At 40.9% G+C, this 26,872-nt stretch overlaps 1 protein-coding gene across 1 annotated transcript in view; it reads left to right on the plus strand.

The window, feature by feature from the left end:
* Positions 1-11,791: 11,791 nt before the first annotated feature.
* The window catches only part of EPC2 (enhancer of polycomb homolog 2), a 46,004-nt gene continuing 30,923 nt past the window's right edge, over positions 11,792-26,872 (plus strand). Inside the window, exons 1-2 of the mRNA XM_061363734.1 lie at positions 11,792-12,229; positions 26,118-26,277. Of these exons, the coding sequence (XP_061219718.1) occupies positions 12,077-12,229; positions 26,118-26,277 (313 nt within the window). The 5' untranslated portion in view covers positions 11,792-12,076. The remainder of the gene's footprint in view (positions 12,230-26,117; positions 26,278-26,872) is intronic.

Here is a 26,872-nt window from a genome sequence, read left to right on the forward strand (position 1 = left end):
TAGGATTTAATATAATATTCCCACTTATCAGCACAGAATACAGGTAAACTTTGAGAGCCCAAGCAGCTAATGTTCCTTCTCCATTGCAATGCATATTAGGATCACAGCCTAATTGAGGTTGGAAGTGACTTCTGGAGCTCATCAGGTCTGAGCCCTACTTAGAGCAGAGCCATGCTGGAAGTTAGGTTAAGTTGCTGTAAGCTTTGCTCAATAGTTTAAAGTATCTCCAGGGAAAAAGATCATCCAGTTTCCATGGGATGTGTCAGTGTCCAACCAAATTTAACCAAACTCACAGTGAATTTCTTTTTCCTTATGCCTAATCAGTTTCCCCTGCTGCTTGCAACTGTTCTTTCATCCTTTCATGGTGAACCTCCAGGAAGAACCTGGTTCTGCTCAGCCATTAGATCCCTCCTTAGCCTTCTCTCCACATGCAGAGCAAATCCAGATTTTCCAGATAATCTTCCACCTTAGGTGCTCCAGCTCCAGACCATCTTGGAAGCCTTCTAGACACAGGTCCTCTATGTCAAAATTCTCCACATGGAGTATCACAGCGCAAAGGACAGGGGAGGAATCACATTCATACTTAGTCTGCACTCAAATACATACACTCAGTCTTTTAAATTAACTCCAGCTTGTCATCACAAGCTCGACTTTGACCCACATGATGTCTGCATGATGATTTTGAACCAGAAATGGGATTTTCCATGTCCTGTTTTTCTAAAAGAGGAGCTGTAGAAGAGCTGGCATAGCTATTGGTGGGCCCATGCAGAAGCTCAGCACCTATTCCTGGCAGGGCACAAAGTGGCTGAGCACAGCTGAAGGATTATGCCTCAAATAACATTGCAGCTATTTGAGCTCCTGGAAGCTAGGCACTAGCTGCATGTCATCCTGCCCCACTGAACCAGCGTCACTGGGAACAGCTCTTTCACCTGGAGCTTAGTTGTGACCTTGAGTATCTTACTGTATTTCAATATTTAGCTTTGCGTCTAATAGGTAAAAGGGAGATATGTATGCAGTTGGCATCTAAGCCTTGCAGGTGATGAGTTAAGGCTGCTGGACCGACTGGGACATTTCTAGAAACACACTGCTCCTCCTTCCACATTAAAATGATTTTCCTGGGACATAGTGCATGGCTTGAGGAGTTGAGCCATCTGATCCCTTCAACCATTCAATATTCTCTCTTATAAGGTTTATAAATACAAAGGTTCCTGCCATGGTTACTTGCTTCAGAGGAAGAGAACCACCAGAAAGGCCACCTTAGAGCAACAAGAGTTACTGTGAGGTTCTCACAACTTTTCTAACACATCCCAGAACTGTTGGCTATTGAGATGATGGGGACAATGCAGCACAGATCAAATATGTTGACAGATAGGTTAACTTCAGTAATTACCACCACAACCCGAGAATAAATCTTCTCTCCGCACCATGGTGATCCTCAGTATCAAAGTGTTGTTTCTGTTTCTTCCCCATATACAGCACTCCCTCTCTACTTCTTTTGTCAACAGCAATTTAGAACAACCACTTTTCTTAACTTTCCAAATGATTTTTTCCTGATTTTGCCATGTGGTATTAGATTTTGCTGGAAAGTGGGAAAATGTTGGTAATATTCTCAGAAGCTTAGGAGGCTGCACATTGCAATATGCCTGAAGCTTTAAACAAAGAAATTGCTATTGGGCTAAATCTATGCATGGCAGTAATATACTTTTTTCCTGCTAGAACCACCATATAAAAGTTTATTGGCTCAATGTTGAATATAACAGCAAATCGATAAGAAAGTGTTTTCTGTTGCTTTACCACTTGCTGTGGGTCAGTGGTAGACAATACTTTGTGTGTATTTAAACTTTTGAGTACAAGCTGTTGATTGAGTTCCCTGAGTAAGCAACATCTCAGAAGAATGGGTACACCAACTACAAAGAAATCAGTCTTTGTATCTCCTGTGGCAGTTACTGCAATAGAATACTGACTGATAGTTAAGGAGAGAGGAGAAGGTATCTCTGGCATCATTACATTTTGCTTTTAAGGAAAACTTGAATCTGTCATGCTTTTTGATCAAAGAAAGCGTAGCCCGTGTTGCATTATAATTTCACTGAGAGATAAACCCTTGGTAGTTTACAAACATACCTGAATAATCCACACAGTGGATTATTATGGACCGTTTTCCTCTGAAGGGTAAACCTGTGACATCAGGGAAAGCTCACAAAAAAATTTGTGTGTTTCAAATCAAGAAAGAATGGTGCAAAGAAGCTCATTAACACAGAACCAGCGAATACTTGGTGGGGAAAATGGGAATGGATTAATGGGGTTCCTTGACAGTATAACTATTGCACTGGCATATTTTTCAGTTGAAGATTTACACTAAAACTCTGATGAAATTTTCTGTTTATATAATGGCAGTGTTTTCCTTTGTTTTTAGAATGATTAATTGGTGACACTGTTCAGGTACTTGCAGAAACATTACCAACCCCAGTCATTCTTTTGTCTGACAAGGTTTTTCTACACCTGGAGTACCCATAAGCACTTGGTGTCCCAATTTTTAATCTCATAGGTATTATTCAGGATTTCAGGGTTAGAAATTCCCATCACACTGGCAAAATTCCCTGATCTTCCTATGAATAAGCGTGGGACGTATGGCACAAATATTACTAAAGCCTTCAAAGCCTCGGGAGCAAGGAGTAAAGCTTGCCAGAAGTCTGCCTTGAATTGAGTCACTGTGCCTCACTGTGGGGTAACCTGGACAGAAACGGTTGCAATTGGTTTTGTAGCACAGTTTAACAATGCTGCGCAGGCTCTTCAGAAATTGTCCATGTGGTTTGTTTAACTCTTCCGTTCTCTTGTTTCAAGCTGTTTCCAGCTGCTTCTGCTCCTCCATGCACTGGTGCTTGGTAAATCCTGCCCCTTCCCTGATGACCTGTGCTTGCTGGAAGCTGCATGTTTGCAGCATGCCCTGCAATGTCTTCTGCCCACGAGCCAGCCTGGATGACCCTAGGTAGCTGTGTGGGCGAGTCTGAGCCTCCTTGGTTATCTGATTCACTGGGGAGGAAGCAGTCTTATTGCACCTCTATAGAGTGAAATTTTTATTGAAAGTATTTATGACAAAAGTATTTTTTCTCAGGCTTTCCCATTCTTATCTGGCCTCGCAGCTTCATTGTATTTCCACAGATACTACCTTGAGTTACCCATAATTTGCATTTGCAAGCTTCCAAGGTTTACATGTGAAAGCTCAAACTGGAAGGCACATTTTTCCCTCACTTTCACCAGTATCCTCTTACCCCGTCTGCTCTATCCCACGCCCATAATTCAGTTCCCACTTTTAGCTCTTTTCTGTCTTTTTTCTTAGTGAAGTTCAAAGAAATGTTGTGAACAGGTACTGCTCTGTACGCAAACCAGAGTCTGGGGGGCAGGGAGGAGGCTCTACACATCCAGCTTCAAGTTCAGCCTCAAGGGAATACATGTTAGACACAGCTGTGTGAAAATATCCTCTCAAGATCAATTTGAAGTGAAACAAAAGCTCTCAGAGGCATGAATGGCATTAATCACACAGTGAGAGTTCCTGTGAGTCTGTATATGCACCAAACTTTCCTCGATTACTCAGCTTTATCCCACTGTTGACCTCACACATATGCCAAACTGGCCTTTTCTCAGCTCTGCACTGCACCCAAGCCACAGTGTGTTTGCACCATGCCCATGGTGCATAGAGTCCACCCCTTGCCATCACACAGCAACCCAGCCGAGCACTCAATAACTGGTGCATGTAGGAGCCAGGGGCCAGCTCCAGCTCCTCACCTGCATCCTCCCAGATCACACTGGTGAAATACATCATGTGGAGGTGACAGCAAGAAAGGGCTGATTGACCACACATGAACATCTACGACTGGTAGCTCACTTGCCTTTTCTAATAAAATGCTCCTCTCTTCTCCCTCTCTGCTCCCACCTCTCCCATCATTTGGGTCCAAATTCCTGAAGTGAGGCTTTCCAGGACCTGACAATGGGTATGAGGTATTGAGGTCCACCTCAAATGCAAGCACAGAGTTCGACTGTCCATCAAAAGCACCAGAGTGAAGAAGCTGAATGCACTAATAGGCAGACTTCTCCACTCTTTTCAGGGAGCAATGCTGAATCATTAGTCACTCAAGAATAAATTGCTCAGCAGAGCATAGCTTGAAACATTGTTCCTGAGGAAGCAATGGCTGGCATAAACACGTGACTTTCCTAGAAGGAGGTCTCCTAAAGTGTTTATCTATTTATCAAGCTATGATTGTATATGCAGCATATTTCTGTGAATGGTGATCAATAGGAATCTAGAAGAGAAAATACTCTCTCAGATTTGCTATGACTGGTGTCTGCATTATAAAGGTGTCCTTTTTTATATTATTTTCTTAAAAAAAAAAAACAAAACCAAACAACTCTATGGCAAGGAAGTAAAGAAATTTGAAGCTTGAATAAATTTTAAAATCTGCATGTTAATTGTATAGCTTACAAGAGAACACAGAGTTTTCTTTCATTATTAGGAACTTGTGCATTGAGAGTGTACTGCAAACAGTGTCACCGCCATTCACTGCCAACATAATGCTTTCATTTTCCTTTTGTCCTTTCTTGCAATCAAGCTAATATTTTTGCTTCTTGATGCACAGCAGTGTTGAAAGCCTTGTTTTTCTGTGATTGCTTTCAGTCTCATTTTCCAAAAAAACGGGGAAGTAGAGAACACACAACAGTATTACTCTGGTACAAGTAATAATAAACTTCCCTCTGAGGAGCATCACAGTCAAATAAAAGTACAGTCTTTCATCCCAGGGAAATGCCTCTAGACTACAATTGTCAACAGCAATCTGGGGCAGGGGAATTGCTGTGAGGCGCAAGATCTTGGTTATTTCTGGACAGCAGCTGTCACTGGGGAGAGTGGATGAGCAGGAAATAGTTCTCACAAAGCACTGGTTAAAGGATGCTGTGCCACCCTTTCATTGCCCAAGCCTGAATAGATAGCACAAGTGGCCTGCACTACCAGGGACTCTGATGAGATCCAGTTGAGTAGTAACCTATAGGGCAATGACATGCAGAGGGACAGCGTGACACAGAAGAAGGTCACCAGAGCAAGAGGAAGCACAGCAGCCACAGGCATCTTACTGCTCTAGAGGTGGGGTAGCTACCTGTTCTACACCAGCTAGAGACAGAACCTAGAGGAGCAGTGAGATTTTCTTTTTTAAGAGGATATGGAAAGACTTAAAGAGTTTGAGAAGGGAAAAAAGACAGATCGGATTCTGTGCATGCTAAATGTCTGGCATATATTCAGATAAAGGAAAGCAAACTGTACGATAGAAGGTAGAGTTCTGCTGGTATAAGAGCATTTACAGCAGAGACTTTCTGCCTGGACACCTTGAGAAGCCTCCGACTGTGCCTATGCCTGAATTCACGAAATCCAGAGGGCCAGCCCATCTGAACCTTGGTTCAGCCAGGCACCCTGACATCAGGCTCCCACTCAAGCTATCCTGCCATGATGGAAAAAACAGCGCACCTCATCAACAAAAGTATATTTCTGCAGGGAGACACTTTGCTACCAGCTGTACCATGGTTCCTGTTTTCACTGTACTAAGCCCTGAAATATGCCCTTCCCACACCATCAAGGACTGCTATTCCAGATCAGGCCAAAACCAATGGTATCAACCTCAGAACTAGGTGGGTAGGGAAAATGTTGCCGTTATTAATCAGTAAGACAAATTGTTGTATCAGGGCCACTAATCCAGAAAACAGCAATTATCAGTATTTGTTGCCTTTAGGTAAGCATGTGGCTTTTAGAATATTTATAAGAAGTTGCGCTCTGTTTATTTCCCAATTTCTTATTTTTACAGTTGCCTGCAAATTTATTTTTAGAAAGCAGACCCACTTCTACCCTTGTGCTGAAATTCAGCAGAATTATGAAGCTCTGAAGAGGAAAAAGAGCATCTTCTCCTGCTGGGGCAGAGTTTTTCCCAGAGTTCACTTTAGGGAAACTCCTTCACTCTGGCTTCCAAACTCCAAATAAAAATTGTAACAGCTTTTAACGCTCCATGATTCTTACTTCATTGGTACTTCAAGTGGCAGGATGGGGTTCATTTTTTAACACAAGCTGGGGATCTCTCAGCTCCTCAAAACACATTGATTAAAAACAAAATAATAAAAAAAATCTTGTATTTGCCTCCTGAGGTGTGAAACTTTGCGATAAATTTGTATACAGTTATAAACTTGGCTTTCAGGATTCTCTCTGCTAGATTTTTCTCAATGACAGTTGAGTAAATCTCTCTTTAAGGCCTACTGTTATTTTTCAAAACTTAGTCACATAAATACAATCCTAACTGTGTACCAAATTTAACAGTAGTTTTCTAGTTCTGGCATAACCATTCTTTTTCTCTTCACCGGTCACTGGGTTGTAAAGTCACCTTTTTCCTGGTGGCAAAACAAACAAATGTGCAACATTTACATGAGTTGTGTGTCAGCAGTGCAAGCTGCAGCACTCTACAGAATGGCCATGAAGGGACTAGCCAGTGCCATGCTGAGCATCATCTGGTTTTGTCTGCTGTAAAGGGTGGGTTTTTTTTTCGTTGACAGGAATGCAGAGTGAATAACAAAGGGTGTTTGTTTTTCTTAAGAGATATAATAAAAATCTGTGCTGAGATTTGGTTGGGCCTCATGACCTTAAAGGTCTTTTCCAACCTAGTTGATTCTATGATTCTACGATTTCCTCCTATACTGGAGGGGTTTGATATTTACACTATTTGGCATTACCCCCTTCTGTTCGTTTGCGTATATTTGAAGTAATGGTGTAGAAGCAGCTGTATCTCTGAAGCCCCTGGCCAGTCTGCCAAACCCACATGAGTGTAACCGAACCAGCTGCCTTAACATGATCTCACCTCACGCTTCAACTGCACCATCCATGAGACCACACCATGCAATATTGATGATGCTGCATAGGATGTCCTGTCAAGCCTCGCTTGTCAAACACCAGAAGAGCCACCAGTTCTCTCCATGCTGACCATTTTCAACATGAAGTGATGTCAGATGGGCTCAAAATGGTTTTGGTAGACTTATTAATGGTGGTCAGTGGGTTTATCTCTTAAGACAAGGAGATTTCTTTAATCCATGTGTCATATGTAACAAATGAACACCCTTACTATTAAATGCCCTTTGGCGAAAAAGTGTTGCTGTTATAGAACACCGCTTTGTTTTGAAATGCATCATTTTTATTTCGTATTCTATGCTTCTAAAAAACCCAGATTTCTGTTTCTGAGCTGTGCTCATAAAGGTGGTTAACAGCTTTACTTCACATTCTACATATGCTCAGTTTAAATACTAACTGTGAGAGAGATAAATATAGACATGAAGGCATGTCTGCATCAATGAGAAACAAATTTCAGCCTACAAAGGTACAACTTCATGTCTTTACAAGTGCCTGCAAATGACCCCTCTGAAAATGAAAGCTGTTGGCGACCTTGGTGATTGGTATCTGTTGGGCAAACTGGTTGCTCTAGGAAGTAGAAGGAAGTAGTGTGTCATATAAACGTGCAGGTTTATGGAATGTAATTCTAAAACAAATATGTCTGATTTCATAATTGCTTTGTTGTTAACTTACTTGTTGAATTGTATCATAAAAAAGCACAGTGACAGTCAATAGTAGATTTATCTTTGGACTAAGAATCCAAGATTTTATACAAAGGCAAGAGCTGCACCAGGTTCCTTTAAAATTGCTGATGACCCCTCCGGTGCTGTGCTAACCTTCAGACATAAAGCACGCTTTCCTTTCATTTTAAAACCTATTTCTTGACATGGATATTTTTGGTATAAAACTCTTAAATTAGGAGCTTCCTGCTGCTTCCCAGCTCAAGCATTTTTCATCATTTTACCTTCCTGCTATAATCTGGAGAAGTACTATTTTCATAGATGCCTTTTTATTTAGTTTTATACAGTGTCCACTGCTGTTGGGCTCAAGATTTTAACTCTATTTTCAACTTTTATGATTTTCATTTAGCTTTAAATCTTGCAGGAAGCTATTTCATACTAGATTTCAGGTTTCAGCTGATAGGTTTTGGTGACCTTAAAGAGGAAAATGTGCAGGCTGCCAGTCCCTGAAACCCTTCGAATAATTTGAAATAGAAATGGTTTGGAACAGCTGATACGTTTGACTCTGAATATTACCAGCTAAGCATGCTTACTAGCTACTTTGATCAAGCTCTTTTTCCTGACAAAACTCCCTTTGAAATGAATAGGACAGAGGTTCCTTTCACTTCAATGAGAGTTCTCAGACATGGGGAGAAAGGACGACTTCATAACCTTTAAAAAGACTCCCCTAGTCCATTCATATATCTCCGGGAAAGCTCAGCACTTTCCCTTGTGCTGAAGTTGCTAAGCCAGCCTTCTGGCTACTTTTAGGCTCCTTTCTAGTGAAGCTTTGCTTAAACACAAGATCAAAACACTCTATAATGGGGCTGCTGCTACCGAGGGAGGAATCCTGAATGCACAAGGGCTCTATCAGTGATATCGGAAGTATTTGTTAGCGTAGATTCACCAGCATCACTTTGCTAATCACATCTTCTAACCTCACACAGTGCTTCTCTGGCATGTTGCAGAAGACAATTCTCCTACACTTTCACAACTTGATGAGAATTTTTGTGTATTTGCACTCATTAGCATTCTAAAATTCTAGTTCTTTCTTAACATCACATAATTGATTATGGTTTCAAACACTCCACAAGGCTGAACACCACCATGCCTTTTTGAGGCCATTAACCACTTCTAGAATCTCTGCTCCTATACCGTCCACACTTTCATTTTTTTAGCACTTCTCCTTATAAGATAACAACACCCAAAATAAAGAATTATTACATGCCCATGTCACAGTAATGTACATTGAGATTTCTTGATATAAACTTCTGCAAGGGATGCTTCTGCTTGGTGTAAGACTAATGCAGTGAGATGTATATTATTAGCTAAAAAATATAAAAACAGAAGAAACTTGCAAAAAGCCTACCAGAAATAATGACTGTTTTAGGCAGCTATTGTGAGAACAAGCATTCCTTGGGTTAAATGACACTGTACAGAAGCAGAACCAAAACCAAGGACATGATAAAGCACCCAAGCCTATGGAACTCTTAAACTTTCACTGATAGATGTGTTCAAATGAAATTTGGGTATTTTTGGTCTATCCAGTATGCGAGTGTTCAATTACATTATCTTCTATAGAAAATACAATGATAAGTCAGAATTCAACCAATGAACAAGTAATTTCATCTGAGACATTGGTTGAGATTTGTGCATCAGAATTATTTTATCTACAGGTCAGATACAGCTCACATTTTTTTAGAGCTGAATGTCTTCAGAAATCCTGTAATATTTTACAACACGAAGAGACCAGATTATGTACTCAAAAGATGCATGGTTCTGGCTTAAAGCTAAACTAGTATAAGTTGAAACTTTAGTTCTGTCCACTTTCAGCTCCGTGCAACAGCTTTTTTGAGTACATAAAACCCCCTCAATATCCTCCAGGGCATCGCTGAAAAAAAAAAAAAAAACTTGCATTGCCAATTGCATTGCCTGTAGAAATAAAATAATGGGATGGGTTTAGGACTAAGAGCCACCTTGAGGGTAAATACGTTGCTTTTTTTTGTTTGTTTGTTTGGGGTTTTTTTGTTTTGTTTTTGGTTTTTTTGTTTTTGTTTTTTGTTTTTTTTTTAAGCAGTGAAAAAGACCAGCATATGCACACAAAGGGTAAAGGTTATTAGTATTTATTCAGTTCTGCTAACTGAAAGGCAAAAAACATCTTATGGCAGTGTGTAAAATGCCTCTTTCTTGCTAGAAGGGAAGCAGAGAGAGGAAAGTCTTTCTCGTTTTATAACAACTTGAGGAAGTATTTCAGGAGGAACTGCCTGTTCCACGCAGCTAACCTAACCTATTCACATGCATGATATCTGTACAGCAGGGCTGTAGCACCATCTGTGTAATGACGCTTAAATGGAAAATTCATGAAACATGAGCTGAAAAAGCATTTTATTTACTGGAAGCGCAACTCATGCCACTCATATGCTGTTTGTCAACAGCTGTAGGGGAGGCTCACACTTGGGTACAATTTTAGATATCTGTGCTAAGATGTGAAGGTAGATGCTGGTATAACTATACATTCTAAGCTAGAAAATATATGACTTTTAAATATTTGCATGTTAACTCTAATCCAAATCAAGAATTGTTTATTTTTACAAACAAAAATATTCTAAGGGAATTTAAGTAAGTGCTTTCTATTAGATTTGTTCTGTTACTTTTCTTATATTTTTAAGCCTAAATTTTTTCCTATGATTCTTAACTGAACATTAACCTGATGCTTTGATAAGAGTCGCTAATGTAATTCCAGATCTCTTTTGCAAGCTGATTTAGGCCTATGGCTCACAAATGTGATGTTATGGCTGCTTTTATTTTTTCACCCTCTTGCACCTTACTGCACTTGTTTCATCTTACTTATCTCTCTGACACAACTCTTTATTCTTCATTTTGTAAATCCTGTGTTATGAACTGTAGTTGTATTTGCTGTATAAAACTATATAAATAACATGCAGCAGGTAACTAAAAATAAACAGCAATGGAGGGGCTGAACCTATTTGGTCAAGCTTTTGGGGGTTTTTGTTTGTTTCTGGGTCTTCCCCGCCCCCTTAAACAAATATTAGATACAATTGGCACTGTGGTCCAGATGGTAACAGTCAAATTTTGCCTGCCTAATGGTTCCAGTTTATTTCAGAGACAGAAGTTTACATTGACAACTCTAAAAGCTCTAAGGTGGAAGTGAGAAAAAGCAGCTGGCCTCATCTCAAGAGTGTCAAAATAATATGGAAGTGATGATGTAATTGAAGTACTAAAGGTCTTAGATGAAGGGCTTCCCGGTCAATACATTGAAGAGTGGGAAGCTGTGATCGTTAGAGGATTACAGCTTTGTCCACACACAGAACCTGGGATGATACTTGCCAAATCTGGTGCGTGATTTTTGTCGAGCGTTTTGTCCTTTGAAAGTGGGCTGAACTGATTAGGAGTGAGACACTTCCACAGCAGAAGAGCATCAACATGCACAAACCACGCAGCTATTCCCGAGTAACCCCAGACCTGTGGACAAGTCTGTAATACAAACTTCTGTGCATGAGAAGCACCTTATTTTGCTGTACATGGAACTTAACCCCTCTTCGAGACTCAGTCCGTGCAGAGAGCCATACAGGACGTCACTCCTCGTGGGCGGGGGAGAACAACTTGACAGGTATGAGTTTGTTCCTGAAGTGTTGGCTTGCATCAGTAACTGAGGTTTAATTCTCCTGATGGGTTTTTATTGCTAAAACATTTTCAGTTCAAAATAGCTAACGATGCGGGCGCTGAAGAGAGGAGCCTGCGGACGGAGCGCCGGCTCCAGCCAAGCAGAGGAGCCCGACCTTCCCGCCTCGCCACGGCGCTACTCTCGGTGTCTTGCCACCGGCTCCGGGACGGCCGGCAGCAACCAGCAGCGGCCGGCAGCGGCAGGGCCCATTGCTCGCAGCTACCGGCCGCCCCGGCACCGCTTTCTCCAGCCACAAGCTCCTCCCGCCCCATCCTCCCAGCGCTCCGCCCGCAGCGGGGGGCGACAGGGAGACGACGAGTCCCCATGCCGGCCTTGCCTTGCCTTCCCTACCCAGACCCGGCCAAACCCGCCTCACATCGCCGCGTCCACACCACCCTCCACAGCCTCCCGCCCTCAGCTGCGCGCGCAGCGCGACTGCTCCTCTACCTCCTCCCTCCAGGCCTCTCCCCCCTCTTCCCCCCCCCCGCGCTCTCGCGTTGGCTGCCGGGATCGCTGGCCGCTTTGGTTAATGTCCGCCATGTTTGCCATGGCGCAGGGAGCGGATCGAGCGAGCCCGGCGCGGATCTAGGGCTGCGGGGCGTGCGCTGTGAGCTACGGGCGGCCCCGCGGAGAGCTGTTCCGGGGCGGCGGGACTCTCCATGGTGGTGCGGGCCGGGTGCGGGAGTGGCTGGGAGGCGGCGGCGAGGCCGCACTGAAGGCCCCCCCGCCCGCCCGGCCCCGGGGTGTTATTGTGAGGGGGAGACAATGAGCAAACTCTCCTTCCGAGCCCGGGCGCTAGACGCCGCCAAACCGCTGCCCATCTACCGCGGCAAGGATATGCCCGACCTCAACGACTGCGTCTCCATCAACCGGGCTGTGCCGCAGATGCCCACGGGGATGGAGAAAGAGGAGGAATCGGTAAGGGAGCGCGCAGGGGGGGCACCATTGTTTATCAGACACCCCCCTCCCCTCACGGGAAATAGGCCATTGGCATTCACCAAGCGCACTACGCACGCTCCCCACCGCAGCGCTGCACGGTCCTGACGGGGCCCTGCGCAAAGAGCGCAGCGTAAACTGCTGTCCGACGCCGTAAGCGGGCCCTGCTCCGCCATCTTCTTTGCGTCCCGACTCGCGAGTGTTTTGATTAGTGGGGGGAGGCCTTTACGCTAGCGTAAGAAGGAGGAAGGCGCAAGATGCATCTCTGAATGAGTGAGCGAGCGCTGCGTCCGCAGTTGGCGTAGCGTGCCTTTGCTGCCGCCGCTTCCCTTGTGCGTGGGGAGCGAAGCGGGAGTGGAGCAGACCGGGGCGGACCGGCGGGAGGGCGCGGGCTTGCGGCTGCTGCTTGGCTCGAAGTGCCGGCTCGCTTGCCGTAGTGGCCTTGCAGCGGCCCTGCGGACGGGAAGTGGAGGAAGCGGGAACGGGACGGCTTGCCTCTCGCTTCCCACTGAGGCAGAGCGCTGCAGAATGCCCCGCCGGTGCACTGCCGGCAAGCTGGGCGCTGGGAGGCTCTTGGGGACGCTGCAGCGACAAGCGGCTTTTTGCCTCTTCTGTACCTGCTGAAAGCAGAGGACGATCGTGGGCTGCACTTTGCATTTACTACAGATTGTTCCCTTGTGCACTGGCAGGGGAGGGGGCTGGAGTGGACAGCGAACAGCTTTGGCTTGTAATGCTGCTGCAGGAGTAATTCTCGATAGTTGTAGCGAGTGAGCGTCCTGCTCGTACTTTTTCAGAAGAGGTGCTTTGTGCTGCCATGTGTACATACCGTGTCAAATGCATCACATGGATGTGTTGCACTGTTAAGACTTTTAAGCGTTTAAATTATTTCTAAATAAACTAGTAAGTGTTAAAAATAGATATGTGGCTTGTTATTCTTGCAGCGTTGGGGTAAAAGGGGAAAAACTGTTGTGCACTTAAAGTAAGTGTTTCGGGCTCTTGTTGAGGGGTACGAGAACACTGCTTTGAAAATGCTTGCCCCTCGTTCTTCTGTTTTTTTGAAGGTACTGCTTTGTATTACTGATCTTTAAACATTGACTCTTACTCTCTTTAGAATTGTATAAGGCTTAGGTACAGGCTGGTGCCTAATGTGTCTGTACTTGTATGTAGGGCCGATAGTAAATGCACCCTCAAGAATTTCTTCAATGAATCCGTGTCTCCGCCTCAGCCAAACCTCTAGGCATGTGGATTGGCTTTTCAGATGTTACAGCTGTCAAAGGAGGCTCCTGCTTTCCTGATTGGTTTTTCTCACTTGACTGTGGATATTAAAGGCACCCCCTGTCTTACTGTTGCTGGGGTTTGTTTGTTTTTATTTCCTCCATTGTTTTACAGTGTATAATACACTGTCCTTAAAGCTTCTGGTACTTCCCCAAAAGTAAATTTCTGTTAGAATCTGGGAGTGTATCCGAAAGAAACAAGTGTGGTACTACTTAAGCAATCTTGGAAACTAATTTGGTTTTCTCAGTCTTCAGGGTCTACCTTGCAGTCCTTTGTTTGCATTTAATGTTTATAAAATATGGTTTATTTTTCACAGTTATTGTGTTAATTTTATAAATCATGTTTTAAATAAACTTTTTAATGGAAAATTGCTGTAAAAGTTCAAGCAAGCTGCTTGTGGACTGCTTAAATGAATGTGAAGATCAGGTTTATATTTCAATAAAAATGCTTTAGTGCTATATGAAAATACTGCTTTTCTGTAAGATCGAGGTTTATTCTCTTCTGTGCTGAGATTTGGCTATGTTTGGTTCATTATGCACTAGTCTCAAACTGAAATGGTCATTGAAACAGTTTATATGCATAGTGCTAGATACATCAACCGGACAAGGCTATAAACTTCCTGTTAATAAATAGAGTACTGCCATGGAGTGACAGTTTCATTCATGGGATAGCCCTTTTCCCAGTGTGGCGCAAATAATTATTTAATGTAGATTTCTGAGGTGGTGTGTAAAGCCCTTCTAGGAAAAGGTGTGTGCAGAACAGTAGTTACATAGTTGAGAAGCATTTAAACAGCTTTTATTTATAGTAGTTTCTGTGATTGATGTGTTGTATTTTGAAAGGGACTTTTGAGGGGAGAGATCCACATACTTATTTTTGACATCTCCATCACTTGAATGTCTCAAGGCCTCTTTTTAGCAGAGGCTTTTGCCAGGGGTGCATCTTTGTGGAAGGTGTTTGAACCGTCAGGGTAGCTCATGATCTACATGTGCTGTACAAAGACACAAAGCTCGTGTTACTCTGGCCCCAGTGTGCTGCCTGCTTTCCTGTATGCAGCCTAGGTGAAATCGGGAAAGTCTTGTAAGTACACTGTACTACTGTATCATGAGGTCAGAAATCATCTTCCAAAGGGCTTTCACTGAGAATTAAGTATTTACAGGTTTACAAAATGTAGAATGGCTAAGATTGACGTGTCTGGTCTGTTATTTACAAGCTAGTCTCGCTAGTACAGGCATGTGATTTACTTTGTTCATGTTTGGTGTTTTGTATAAACAGAAATTCAGATTTTGGTCCATTCAGTTTTAATGTGGGTTTTTGTGTGGGGGTGGTTTGTGGCTTTTTTTTTTTTTTTCCTAGCTACTACTATTGTTTGTAACTATAAAGGCTTAAAGCCTGTGAGGCCTTAATGATTATCACTCATTTCTACAACTATTATCAAAGTTATTTGAACCAAGTATTAAAGTATCATACAGTCACTGCAGTCTCAAACTGGGCAACCATACACACTGCTAGTCATCCCACTAACAGAAAGTATACTGCCCAGCTCATCTGTACGAGCATCTTTATTTGACTTTTGGTTTGATCTTGATGAATATTCTGAAACAATTTCTATTTAAGTATCTTGGAGATTTAATCTACTTGTAGCGTTTTACAATTCAGCAACTCATTTCTCTCACTTGGAGATGCCAGCTGTGAAAGAATTAGGCTTCTGGCCTGTAGCATGTTTATGTTAGCAAGTGTTTGTAATTTACTCTAAATTAAACCTGAGGAAGAAAACGGTGTGGGTTTGGTTTTTTTTTTTTTGTTGTTGTTTTTTGTTGTTTTTTTTTTTTTAACTCGTGTGAGAGAGTGATTAGTATTAAGCAAAAGCAGGAAGATGACCCTTTGTGAGCAGCAAAAGGTGATCAGAGACATCTTGTATTGTGGGTTTTTTGTTCTGTTTGTTTTTTTGTTTGTTTTTTCATTTGATGAATAAGAGTTGTATTTCATAATATGAATGAATTATTTTGGCTAGAAGGGGAAAAGTTGCAGAATAGATAAGCCGTTTTTGTTTCTTACCAGACAACTGTGTGTTTTTTATTTGAATGCTTATTAATGGAGATGGGAGAAAAATCAGGCTTAATAATGAGACGTACTGAGGCTGAAGGCTTTTGGAAGTGAATTTACTTGAGTTGTTAGTGAGCTAAAGGCATGTGGTAATTATACTGAAATTGCCTGGTCAAAGGTATTTGAACATTCATCTCAAAATTCTTGTTTGAACACACATTCATTTACAGTTAAGTCTGACATCACATGGCAAGGGTAAGGTTATAGAGGAAAAAGTGCACAAATAGCAAGCTAAGAACATGGTTTAACCTTATTAAAATGCTGATGGAGTGCGAATGAAAAGTTACTTTCATTCTAGTCCTTGAATAATGACCTCAGATGATCTTTAACTGATCGTTAAATACAGTGTTCAGTTTGAGCATTTTGACAGACTGGAAGTAGTTGACTTGAAGAAATTTACTTTTTTCTTGCTTTTTCTTCTGTTCATCCTCCCTCCACCTCTTGGTTTCAGTTCCTGTTGTAATGCTGGAAACTTGAAGTGCTTGTCATCTGGCGTGAAGGCATCCTGGAGCTAGTTATGCTTCTGAAGCAGCGTATTTGTTCTCCTTTTAAAGCAGGAAGCTTTGCACAAGTTACAGTGTTTTGTTTGGATATTTTTTCTGATACAGTGTAACGTAATGAATATTTTTGATGATATAATGAATTGGGGAGTTCAGGCAGGAGGACTTTGAAATATGTACGTAACACACGAGATCAATTTAATGGCAACAATTACTTGCTTTTTAAATAAAAGTTTGATATAACCTACATTCACCTTTCCTTGTACACTTCTTATGCCTAGAAATTTTTGTGTGTGTTATTTCTGTTTATAAGATCAAATAATAGTAACTTCTTAATCTTTTTGGAGGGGCTTCATCCTGCATGTATGAGCTTATACACATTGGTACTGGTTGGGGTCTTCAGGGGTACTCTGCTTTTGTCCCTTCTGTCTAGTGTTCAAATGGCACACGTTTTACAGAGCTTGCATTGTTTTGTTCATATCATTAACCAATGGTATCACTTTTATAAAGGGATTCATGGAGTTGTTCACATACTAGAGCTAATGGTCAGCATGAAGACATATAGTCTTGTTTGATACATACTCTGGATATTGGAATTGAGTTGCATGCATCTATACCACTTGCTTGCTTTCTGCAACAAAGTCAGAGTTTGGAGTCTGCTTGAATCTCCCCTCTCTGCTCCAGAGACACTTTCACATCATTATTGGGAAGCATGCATCTTTTAAAGCTGGTTTTGTACATGGAAATGTTACAGATAGGAAAAAAAATATATATTCATGCTATGAAATGCATTTTTAATCCTAAATTAGCAGTAATTATTTATACTAAATAATAATTGTTACCAAAAGATAAATTAAAACATTTAGCTTGAATTTTGTGATGATGATGGTATTTTAGAGACAGAGTTTTGTTCTCAGTTGTGCTGTTGACATCCATGACTTCTAGGTGCATGCTTAAATAAAGGCAGTCAGTTATTACAGACTTGTACAGAAAGGGTGAGGTTGGAAGGGACCCTGGAGGTCATCTTGGCCAGCCCCTGCTCAGGCAGGGTAACCTGAGCCTGATGCCGAGAACTGTGTCCAGATGGCTTTTGAGTATCAACAAGGTGGGAGCTATCAAATGTGTGAGCATTTAAGGTACTGATCATGAGTACCTACCTGGTACTGACTGGTGCACTCAGACTTAGGTTTTGAAGCCATAAATATACATAAATGGCTCCCCATGTGGTCAGAACCTAATCTAGCTTGAAATTTGTATGTTTGATGTGCCTTCATAACCTGTGGTTGAAGCCTCCAAGTTGCTTTCAAATGAGGGACTGCGTAGAAGAAAGAAGCAGCAGGACATCATTGTGTAAAATAGAAGGTCAGCAGAGGATAACTTTAGTTAAAACCATGCAGATACTAAAACAAAAATCCATCAAAAAAACCTTTATGGAAATCCAAGTAAGAAACTATGGAAGACTGTATTTCCATGCAAAACTAAGTGAAAGCAAGGCAGGAGACTCCTTAGGAAAGAAATGGGGTTGATTTGATTACAGTGGACTGGGTTATGTGTTGGGGAAAGATAACTCCTAATAAGAAGTTTATTTCTTGGTTTGAGTTCAGCATCTGTCTTTATTTACCTATTTTGGGTATGTTTGGAAACTGCTGTGTGTAGTCTTTATTTGTCAAATATTAAACCTCAGTTCTGTTTGAGACCTCTTACCCTGTCTTCAGGTCCTGTGTTTTTCTCCCTTCCTTGGAGAGCCATTGCTTCATGCAGTGACATTCCTCACAAGTGCACATCTGAAGTCCCATTCCCAGGCATTATTTCAGCTGTGATCCTCTCTCCTTCCTATGCTTTCACCTGCTGTGTTTTTTGTTTGTTTTTTGTGGCTACCTGAGAGTTCCTTTCAGTCCACCAGTGATACTTTGTAATGTCCCATTTGAGAATGATATATCAGACTTAACACCAAATAGCTTGGATTGTGTTAGCTTGATACTCCAGTAGGGATGAAAGTAAGCTGCAGATAAATGAGGACCTCATCTCAATGCTAGAGTAGTTGAGCATAGTTAACTCTTAAACTGGGTAGCTGTAGTTTTAATTTGTTCTGTCTGTATTTATGTGGCTGAAGTTAAACAATACAAAGATTTGTTTTATGTCTCAAACTCAGGATCAGTTTATAAGGGTTTCACACATTAACACCTGTCAGCTAACCTTTGGCAGCAGCTTGTGAATATAAGCTTAGCCTGTGCAAACACAAAGTAGTTTATTTTGAAGCATGCTTTTAAGATACATCTGACCCACAGTAAGCGTGGCCTGCAGCTTGTAGGGGTGGTTGCTCTTTGGAGTACTGAGGCCCATCTGACTCATTAATGCAGGGTGAGCGCCCACCATGGAAAGGTGAGCATCCTGCTCTTTGATGAGAAATGGTAGGAGCCTGTGGGGATAGAAGGCTTGGGAATGGAGAAGTATGAGCCTACTATGCTTTTGGTGTCATCCTGAGGTTAGGTGGGTTCAGCCCTATCTTAACACCACAGTCTTAATTTAGATAAGGTTGCATTTTGCTGCAGGCTAGTAGTGTGCCTGCCTGGGGTCAGTCAACATTGGTCTATGGAATCTGTCCTAACTTGTTTGGGTGCTGGAGTTCATAGCAAAGAACAATGGTATCTGTGTGGACGAGAATTGAGTGTCACACCTCAATTCATTATGCAGGAACTTTCCCTTATAGGTACCTTTCCTCAGGATAAGGTGCAATTCCATGACAAAAGCTTAGGAGAATGTTTTGAAATTTGCCTCTCTGCTCTGCCACTTAGCTCTGGAACATCTCAGTCCTAGGTAGCATTTTCTCCTTTTCCTTCAACTTAAGAAAAACTCAGAAACAAAAGCCCCAGGAAGCTTTCGCTGTGTTTTGAATTACATTGTGCCAGTTTTCATATTGTTCCTGCTTGGCAAAATTTAGTACTAGTCAGCTTTGTACAATTTCTGTGCTGACTGAGACCAGTTGAGATGTCCTGTTTGAATAGTTTAGATCAACATACATTAAATTGGCTTATATTGATCAGGGGTTTAATTATTTTTTTATAAGAAAGACCATTTTGATTGGTGGTAGACATTCAAAGGTTTTTTTAAATTATTTTGTCAACAAAGCTAATAAACTTTGCCTTATTTATATTTATTTGATGTTATGTGCCTTAGCATATTTATCATTCAAGCTGTTCAGCTTTTAAAAAGGTAAATAACACATTTAATATCTGCAAACATAAATCACAGTTAAACCTTAAGTGTCCCAAAAGCCACTGGTAGCAAAGATCAGTTGTAGAACTGAAATTTCTGTAACGAGAAGAACTGAATGACTATGTATGAAAAGGAGTAAGGAGTAGAGAATTCTATGAAGCTCTAATGTCAGTCTAGACTTACAATTTTGCATTTAATGATGACTAGTTCTGATTCAAAGGAATGGAAGTATTTTGGTATATACTATTTGAAGGTTTTTATTTTAATCCATGTTGTAAATTCCTACTTGTTAATGTTATAATCACTGTATAGTGTGACTGAAGGTCTTGGCTTAAAATACTGTCCCTGTTCGTAACAGAAGTGGTCTGAATATAGGGGAGCAGAAGTTTGCAGGAAACCCCCCCACGTTCTTATTTTTCCTAATTTACTTTGAAATTCTAATTGTGATTAGTTCATTACGCCAATAAAATGCCTAATCCTTGAGGTAAAAGGGGAGATTACCACACCGAATTCTTCTTGCTTGGTTGTTTGGCTTTTTCTTAAAAAAAAAAAAAAAAAAACCAAACCCAACAAAAAACCAAAACAAACCCACCATAAACAAAAAAACACCACGAACAAAACCAACCCCCCCCAAAACAAACAAACCCCCAAAGACCAAAGAAACAGCAAACCCCCCCAGCAACAAACAAAAACAAGAGCAAAAAGAAGCCTACAGAAAAACAACCCAATGCTTATTTCTTCAGAAATAAGACAACAATGAACTGCCCGAGGTAAGAATTTTGGACTTTATTAGATACAAATATGCCTTTGGTTTGTTGTTACTTTAAATGCACACTTCAGAGTGGAAGGAGCTGATACCAGAGTTGCATCCCCTCAAGTAAGTTACTTAGCAAGGGAAAATGCCATTCCCTGTTGGTAAATAAGTGAGATAAAACTGGGTTGCTTTTGTCTGAGAGACTTATTTCTCTGGTCTCTGAAGTTTGTTTGCTTCAGTAGAATTTTTCTGTATATTTTCTCATGTTTGTGTCCTCTTCACTTGCAAGAAGTTAGAGCTTACCCAGCTTACCTTGCAAGGCTGATTTCCGGTTTGTTAAATGTCATTTTTTTCACCAGTTTTCCTATTGCATCATGTCCCCTGTGACACACAAGTACTTCATGTATGTATCAGCTCTTAGCCAGTGTTTTTATAAGTGCGTCCAACTCCCTTTTCCCTAGTTGTTTGCTGTTGCCTACATTTTAATTTATAATTTGGTTTTCTTAGCTTTCTGACATTTTTATGGCTGTAACTCATACTTTGTATGTGTTTGACCAATTTGAGTTATGTAACAAAACCCGTTTCTATTTTGACGCATCCTGGTAATGTCAGATTTCTGTGTTCTAAATTTAGATATAAACAAAATACTGGATGTCTTATAGTGGTATCCAGTGACTACTAAGTACGATAGTGACATGCTGTTATTACAGAAAATTAAAAAGCAGTAATACATGTTTCTTGAGTTAAAGGTATTTGGCTTAAAAGGGAGTTTTGTACTTAGTTTTTCGTAATTCCTATCAATTACTGCATGTGTACTTGTGTGTTGTTTTTTTTTTTTCACCTTTTTCTGAGTTGTCCTAACTTTAGAACTGATCTCTGATACCCCTCTTCAACATGATGGATCTCCAGGTTTCAGCACTTTGATGAGGACACTTATTTTAAAAACTCTGTAAAATACAAATTCCCTTGTATTGGTTTCTGTACCAAAATCCATAGGAACTTTGGATCTTACTCCTGGAAAGAAAATTTTACATGTAGTGCAGTGAGAGAGGGACAGGTGCTGTAGGCAACTTGTTCTTGAATGTTAAAATTACACCTGAAACTTTCCAGGAAATTGCATTGCTGATGAAGATTAAATTAAGGGGCTCATTTGGTGTCTGAACTCTTGGTAATGTAACTGCAGCACTAAGGCAGTAAGTTCTGCTTTGACTGCAGAAACTTACCTAAATGCACACCTTTTATTGAAGCATCCATACATGTTCACACCTCTTGATCTTTCATGGTTGTACCCAGCGTTTGGGCTTCTGACAGGTACCAGCAAAACAGGACCCCACCTAACTTGTGTGGTGTGAGTGAGGACTGATGTTTTGCAAGAACAGGTCTTTAATATTAAAGAAACACAATTTCATTGCCAGTGATCTTGGAGCAAGTAGCCTCAGGCCTTGTGACCACATGAGGCCAGTGAGCAGCTTGTGGTGAGGTTTCTGTGCTTGGGACCAGAAGCAGTGTCTTACAAAGTTGCTGGATAATACAAGTCTGTGGGAAGAAGTGAAGCAGCAGCTGCTGCTACACTGGGAGACAGATCCTGTAGAGGATTTCCAGTCTTCCCTCCTGGTCACTTTTCCACCCTTCTGCAAGGAGCACAGTTTGGTGACTTGTGGTCACACAAAGGTTTTGGTGAATGGAGCCAGGAATCAAACTGAGTTCAGATTTTGTGTATAATATTTAATAAAGAGGAAAACTAGTTGTTGTGGAATCTTAGCATTTTAAGACACATTGTGGGGTTAACTACATGAAAAATAAGAGGGAATATGTATGTGTGTAGGTGTTTACTTTTCCATCCCAGTTTGTCTGACCTGGGACAGTCAGGTTATGCTAATTGAAGCAGATTGTAAAATAAATAAATAAATAAATAAATAAATAAATAAAAAAAAAAAAAGGAACTTCTCAGATGAAATTTCTTGACAGTCATTTCTGTGTCAGATTGCATTTGCTACGTGATGAATGATAGCAGTGAATTACAAGGAGCTAGAGGAAGCTACTGCTTTTCTATGATTCTTGAGAAGATGTTACTGTATTTGTAACAGTTTTTTCTCTTAAGGTCCTAAAAAGGTATCTTGAGGAAAAACAGGTCCTGCTTTCAGGAAGTTTTGATTTCTCAAAGTACCCTATACAGTCTTTCTGAAATGAATTTTTAATAAATCCAGTTAATTTGTTGTAACAATAATTCTTTTTAAAATAATTCATATTCATGAAGACTGAAAACTTGTATGATTAAATGTAGCTTTAAAATATAGAGCTGTGGTTTGTGTGTTTTATGAAATCTAAGCAGTTACAGGTTTGCATCAATGATATTTACAGAAATAGTGAACAATCATTTCTGGTAGTGACAGATTGCTGATGTTCTTGATAATATTCAGTATGACTGGCCCACTCAGTAGGATAATACTTGGGATATCTCACAGTTGTTTCATGTCCATTGATACACTGTGACATTGTTACAGTGACTGAAATTGCATTGCAGTTTTTTTGGCATTGAACTTACTTATTTTTGTTTGGCAAGTGCTTTGGTTGTGTGTGGGGTTCTTTTTTGTTTAGTGTTTTTTGGTTTGTGTTGGGTTTTGGTTTTTTTTGTTGGTTTGTGTTGGGTTTTGGTTGTTTTTTTTGTTTCTTGTTTTTGGGGGCTCTTTTGTGCTGTGAGGTTAACTTAAACCACCCCCCTCCCCCCCCCCCACGAAATGACTGTGACACTCCCTGGTCATCTCTGTTCCCCTATACCTCCATCAGTGTCTCGTGGGCTGATTTCCACTCTCACTTCCTAACTTGCCTGTAGGTGTTTTGTAGTGCTTAAGCTGACTTTAGTTTAGACTGCCAGAGAAGAAATGAAGGCTATTTTTTTTTTTTTTTTTTATAAACTGGGTTTGTCTACATTTAGATACATGGCTCCAATGTAGACCTGTCTGTATCTGGGTGCGAAGTGTCATCCATCCAGGGATGATGGCCTCAGGTGTTGCTAGTGGCCCTTCTGTTGTATTGTTTCAGCCTGTATCAGCGTTCTTGAGGTGATATTTAGGTGACTTGGTTATGACCAGATGATTTGTATATGAAGTATTCAGAGTACCTTGTCTTTAGTTTTTAGATGGTTCTAGCCATCTGAAAAAAAGAGGTTAGGAGTGTCATACTGGAGGAACACACTATGGTCAAATGTGAAATGGAGAAGTGGTTCCATGAGCCCTTTCCATTTGTAAGGAGGGCCTTACACTATACTTTCCCCTGCTTCTGGTGGGTGTTTTTAAGCTTCCTTCCACTGAGTGTCAAACCCCGTGGGGAAACTGAGGGGAGTTTTTGTCCCATAGAGCAGGGGTACGATAGGGCTTTGGGTGTGTTGGTTTGGACACTGTGCATGAATTTTTGTTGTTGGCCCCGCTCCCTGCTTCACAAGTAGTATATTCTTTTAAGAGGACACTGTCTCAAGGGTGAAAACTGCTGTGGTGCGCAGACAAGTTTCCTTGTCCATCCCGCAGAAAGAACAGGTCTGTAAACAGGTCTGCAGGTAGGCATTTTTTCACAACCCTCCCTCTTCCCCATTAAGTCCTTCAGCTGCTTAGATCCACTTTCAGTTACAGTAATTTCAAGGCAAGAAGTCAATCCTACTTCATATAATTGGTCATAATTTTGTTCATACTAAGTTGACAAGTCCATAGAACTCTTTTTGAAAGAAAACAAACAAAAAAGCTTTGGTATTGAGTTACAAATGCCTCATCACCTTGGTCCTTCTTGACAGAAAATTCCAAACCCTTTCTGCATGGATGAGGATAAATATTCATTGGCTGTGTTTTTTTCTGGCAGTTAAGTATTGAAAGGGGTAACCAAAGAAGAAGACCAAAGAGGGAGCTTGAGTCTATGCTTTTTATCTTGGAAATCTTGTAAAAGAAAAAAAAGTGTGTGCAAAAAGAGAGAGTAGATAGGGCTGTGGCTTTAGAAGGGGGAGAGGCCTTTGATAAAAGTAGCTTTTGAGCTTCTGTCACTAAGTGTTGTTGACTGTTACTGGCTGAGGTTGAGACTTTGCAAGATGAATCTGCACATTTCAGATTAAAGTTCTGTACTTTTTGTTTCTGAATCTCCATATGAAAGATAAAAATTTCAATTTATATTTCCTGAACAAAATTTTAATGTTAAGAAAGTAGCATCTCTAGACTTTTAAGTTTTCCTTATTTTCTTTGCTTTATTTCTGTTCCTGATTGCAGGCAGTTTGGAAGGCTGACTTCAGGTTGGTCTAGAAATACCTTATTTTGAAGTAAAGCTGTTAATAAATTCACTTTTCTCTTATACGTGTAGTGGAGGGCTGTGGAGTTAAAGTTACCTTGATCGGAAAGTTGATTTTAACAGATAAGCTGTGGTGTGTATGTCTTGTTCCCATAGCTCCTGGTAACATCTGTCAGGATGCTTCTTTTGTTAGTCTACATTGTTGCCAATAGCTAATGTAATTATGTGACCTGAAGCTCTGTTGTGAAAGGACTGGCAAAGAGGAAATACTTTTCTTAAACAGCATCATGGTAAACTGCAGTATGTTTCACTACTCTCTACTTCAGAGGGTAAATACACATATTAGCCAGTTAATAACAATGGTGAAGTAACCTTTTTAGAGTTGTAGCATTGCATGATGGTACACTTCTTAAGGAATGAACAGATAGGTTTAGTCATAAAGGTTCGTCTTCTAGGGTGTCTGTATTCAATATGGAAATGCTCATTATGGTTTCATAATTATGACAGATCAGCTTTTCAGTGTGAAGATGGTATTCATCTGTAGGCATTTCCAACCACGCTCATCCAAAATACTAGCACATTTATTTAAAGTGTGATAAACTCAGTTTTGGAGAGAGTACTGTGGGGGATGACACTGTAGGATCCAAGTGCTCTGTTTTGCAGCAGTGGAATAAGGAGTGTATTGATGAATATAGTTGTGATGGATAGGTAAAAATAATGTTCAGTATTGCTTGCTGTTTCCCCTAAAGCTGAACAAAAATAAGTCAACAGGTAGTAATCTCCTAAGATTATTACTATTGTTTTTAGGTAAGGAAGAAACTCCCATATAGGAAACTTAGAAAGACCATGAAAACTATGGTATTTCAGGGATGGAAGGAGATAGCAGTGAAGGTACCTTGCTCTGAGTTGGATTTTGATCCTGGTTCTGAATGTGTGCAACTAAGTCTGAGTATTTTCAGGGGCCAGTCTGGTAAGATTTTCTGGTTTTCCCCTCTGAGGAAAGAGTAAAGCAAGGATTGCAGTGTCTCAGTATGGGTTCAGTGGTGTGATTTGAAGTTTCATTCTTGAATAAAACTGATACTCTCTCTGTCAGCCCTGTTGTGAATGGCTGTCAAGTCCTTTGCATTGGAGCTTTGCAGGTGGTGGGTGTGGTGTGAAGCTTGGGTGCTGTAGTGTACTCCCCTGTACCATTCCATGTGGAACAAGGGGATTCATCCTGGCAGGACAGGCTGTCTGCACCAAGGAAAACGTGATGGATTAAGTAAAGCTCAGGGAATTGACCAATTTGCTGTAAACTGTTGTCAGTATGGTTATTGTACAGTGAAGGCACCTGAATGGCTGAAGTGCATCTAGAGAGATGAATCTTTCACTTTGAGAACAATTTTCTTTTAATACGTAAATATCCTAAAGCAGCAGTATTTACATACACTAAACATTTAGGTACTTCCGTTCTACTGTCAGTTGAAGAAATAGTCCAATCTAAGCTATATTTATTTGCAATTTTTTAATAATAGTGAGAAAGGTTTGGATGTGATTTTTAAGTAATTAGTGGGTAATAACTCTTTGTCAAGTACTCCTTTTTATTCCCATGGCAGTATGTTCTGTTGCTGTCATTAGTTTCCTCTAACATTGAGTCTTGTATGAGGTCTTTTGATCTCCCCTACTGAGAGTGAAGTACAAGTTAAAAGACCATGTTTTTTATTATTCGTTTCTGTATACTGATACCTAAATAAACTTTTAAATTTTCCTCTTGCAGGAACATCATTTGCAACGGGCTATCTCAGCACAACAGGTTTTCAGAGAAAAGAAAGAGAGCATGGTTATCCCAGTCCCTGAAGCAGAGAGCAATGTCAACTATTACAATCGTTTGTATAAAGGAGAGTTTAAGCAACCAAAGCAGTTCATTCATATTCAACGTAAGTTAACAAATACTGATTTTGTTGCCCCTTCCCTCCCTTCTCTTCTCCCCACCCCCCTTTCCCTTCTTCCCACCCCCTTTTATTTGAGTGACCCTGAAAGAATCTTGAGGCCAAGGTACAATATTCAAAGGGAGAGTTAGACGTGTCAGTTCCAGTTTTTCTTCTTACGGCAGAATTTAAGGTTGGAGGGAAATGTGAGGTTTTTCTTGCCACATTTGCTGATACTGTTTGTCCATGTGTGGTAGCTGGCAAGCCTTATCCTGCCTTTTGGTCATCCAGTATTGTTGATCAAACTTTTTTCTTTACTAATTCTGAGAAGGAGTAACTGAGCTAGCCTAGCTGCCTCCTAGTTGCTTCTGCTAGCACAGGGCCAGGAAGAGGGGTTGTCATGCTTGCTGAGTGCATCTGAAATGCTTGTTAATTCAAAAGTTCTATATAAATGGAGATTAAAAACGTTCAAGAATTTTGGTAGTGAAATCAGCCTTTGTTTTACTGATCTTAAGAGCTCTTAAAGGTCAGTTTCCACTGTGTGAACAGGGGAGTTCAAGCTGTTTCCTCTATCATGGATGTATTCTGGGCAATGGGTAACAGT

This window comes from Neopsephotus bourkii, unplaced genomic scaffold (genome assembly GCF_033783945.1).
Source record: "Neopsephotus bourkii isolate Nb327-2 ecotype Australia unplaced genomic scaffold, CSIRO-AGI_Nbou_v1 NB_1181, whole genome shotgun sequence".
NCBI classification, from domain to species: Eukaryota; Metazoa; Chordata; class Aves; order Psittaciformes; family Psittacidae; genus Neopsephotus; species Neopsephotus bourkii.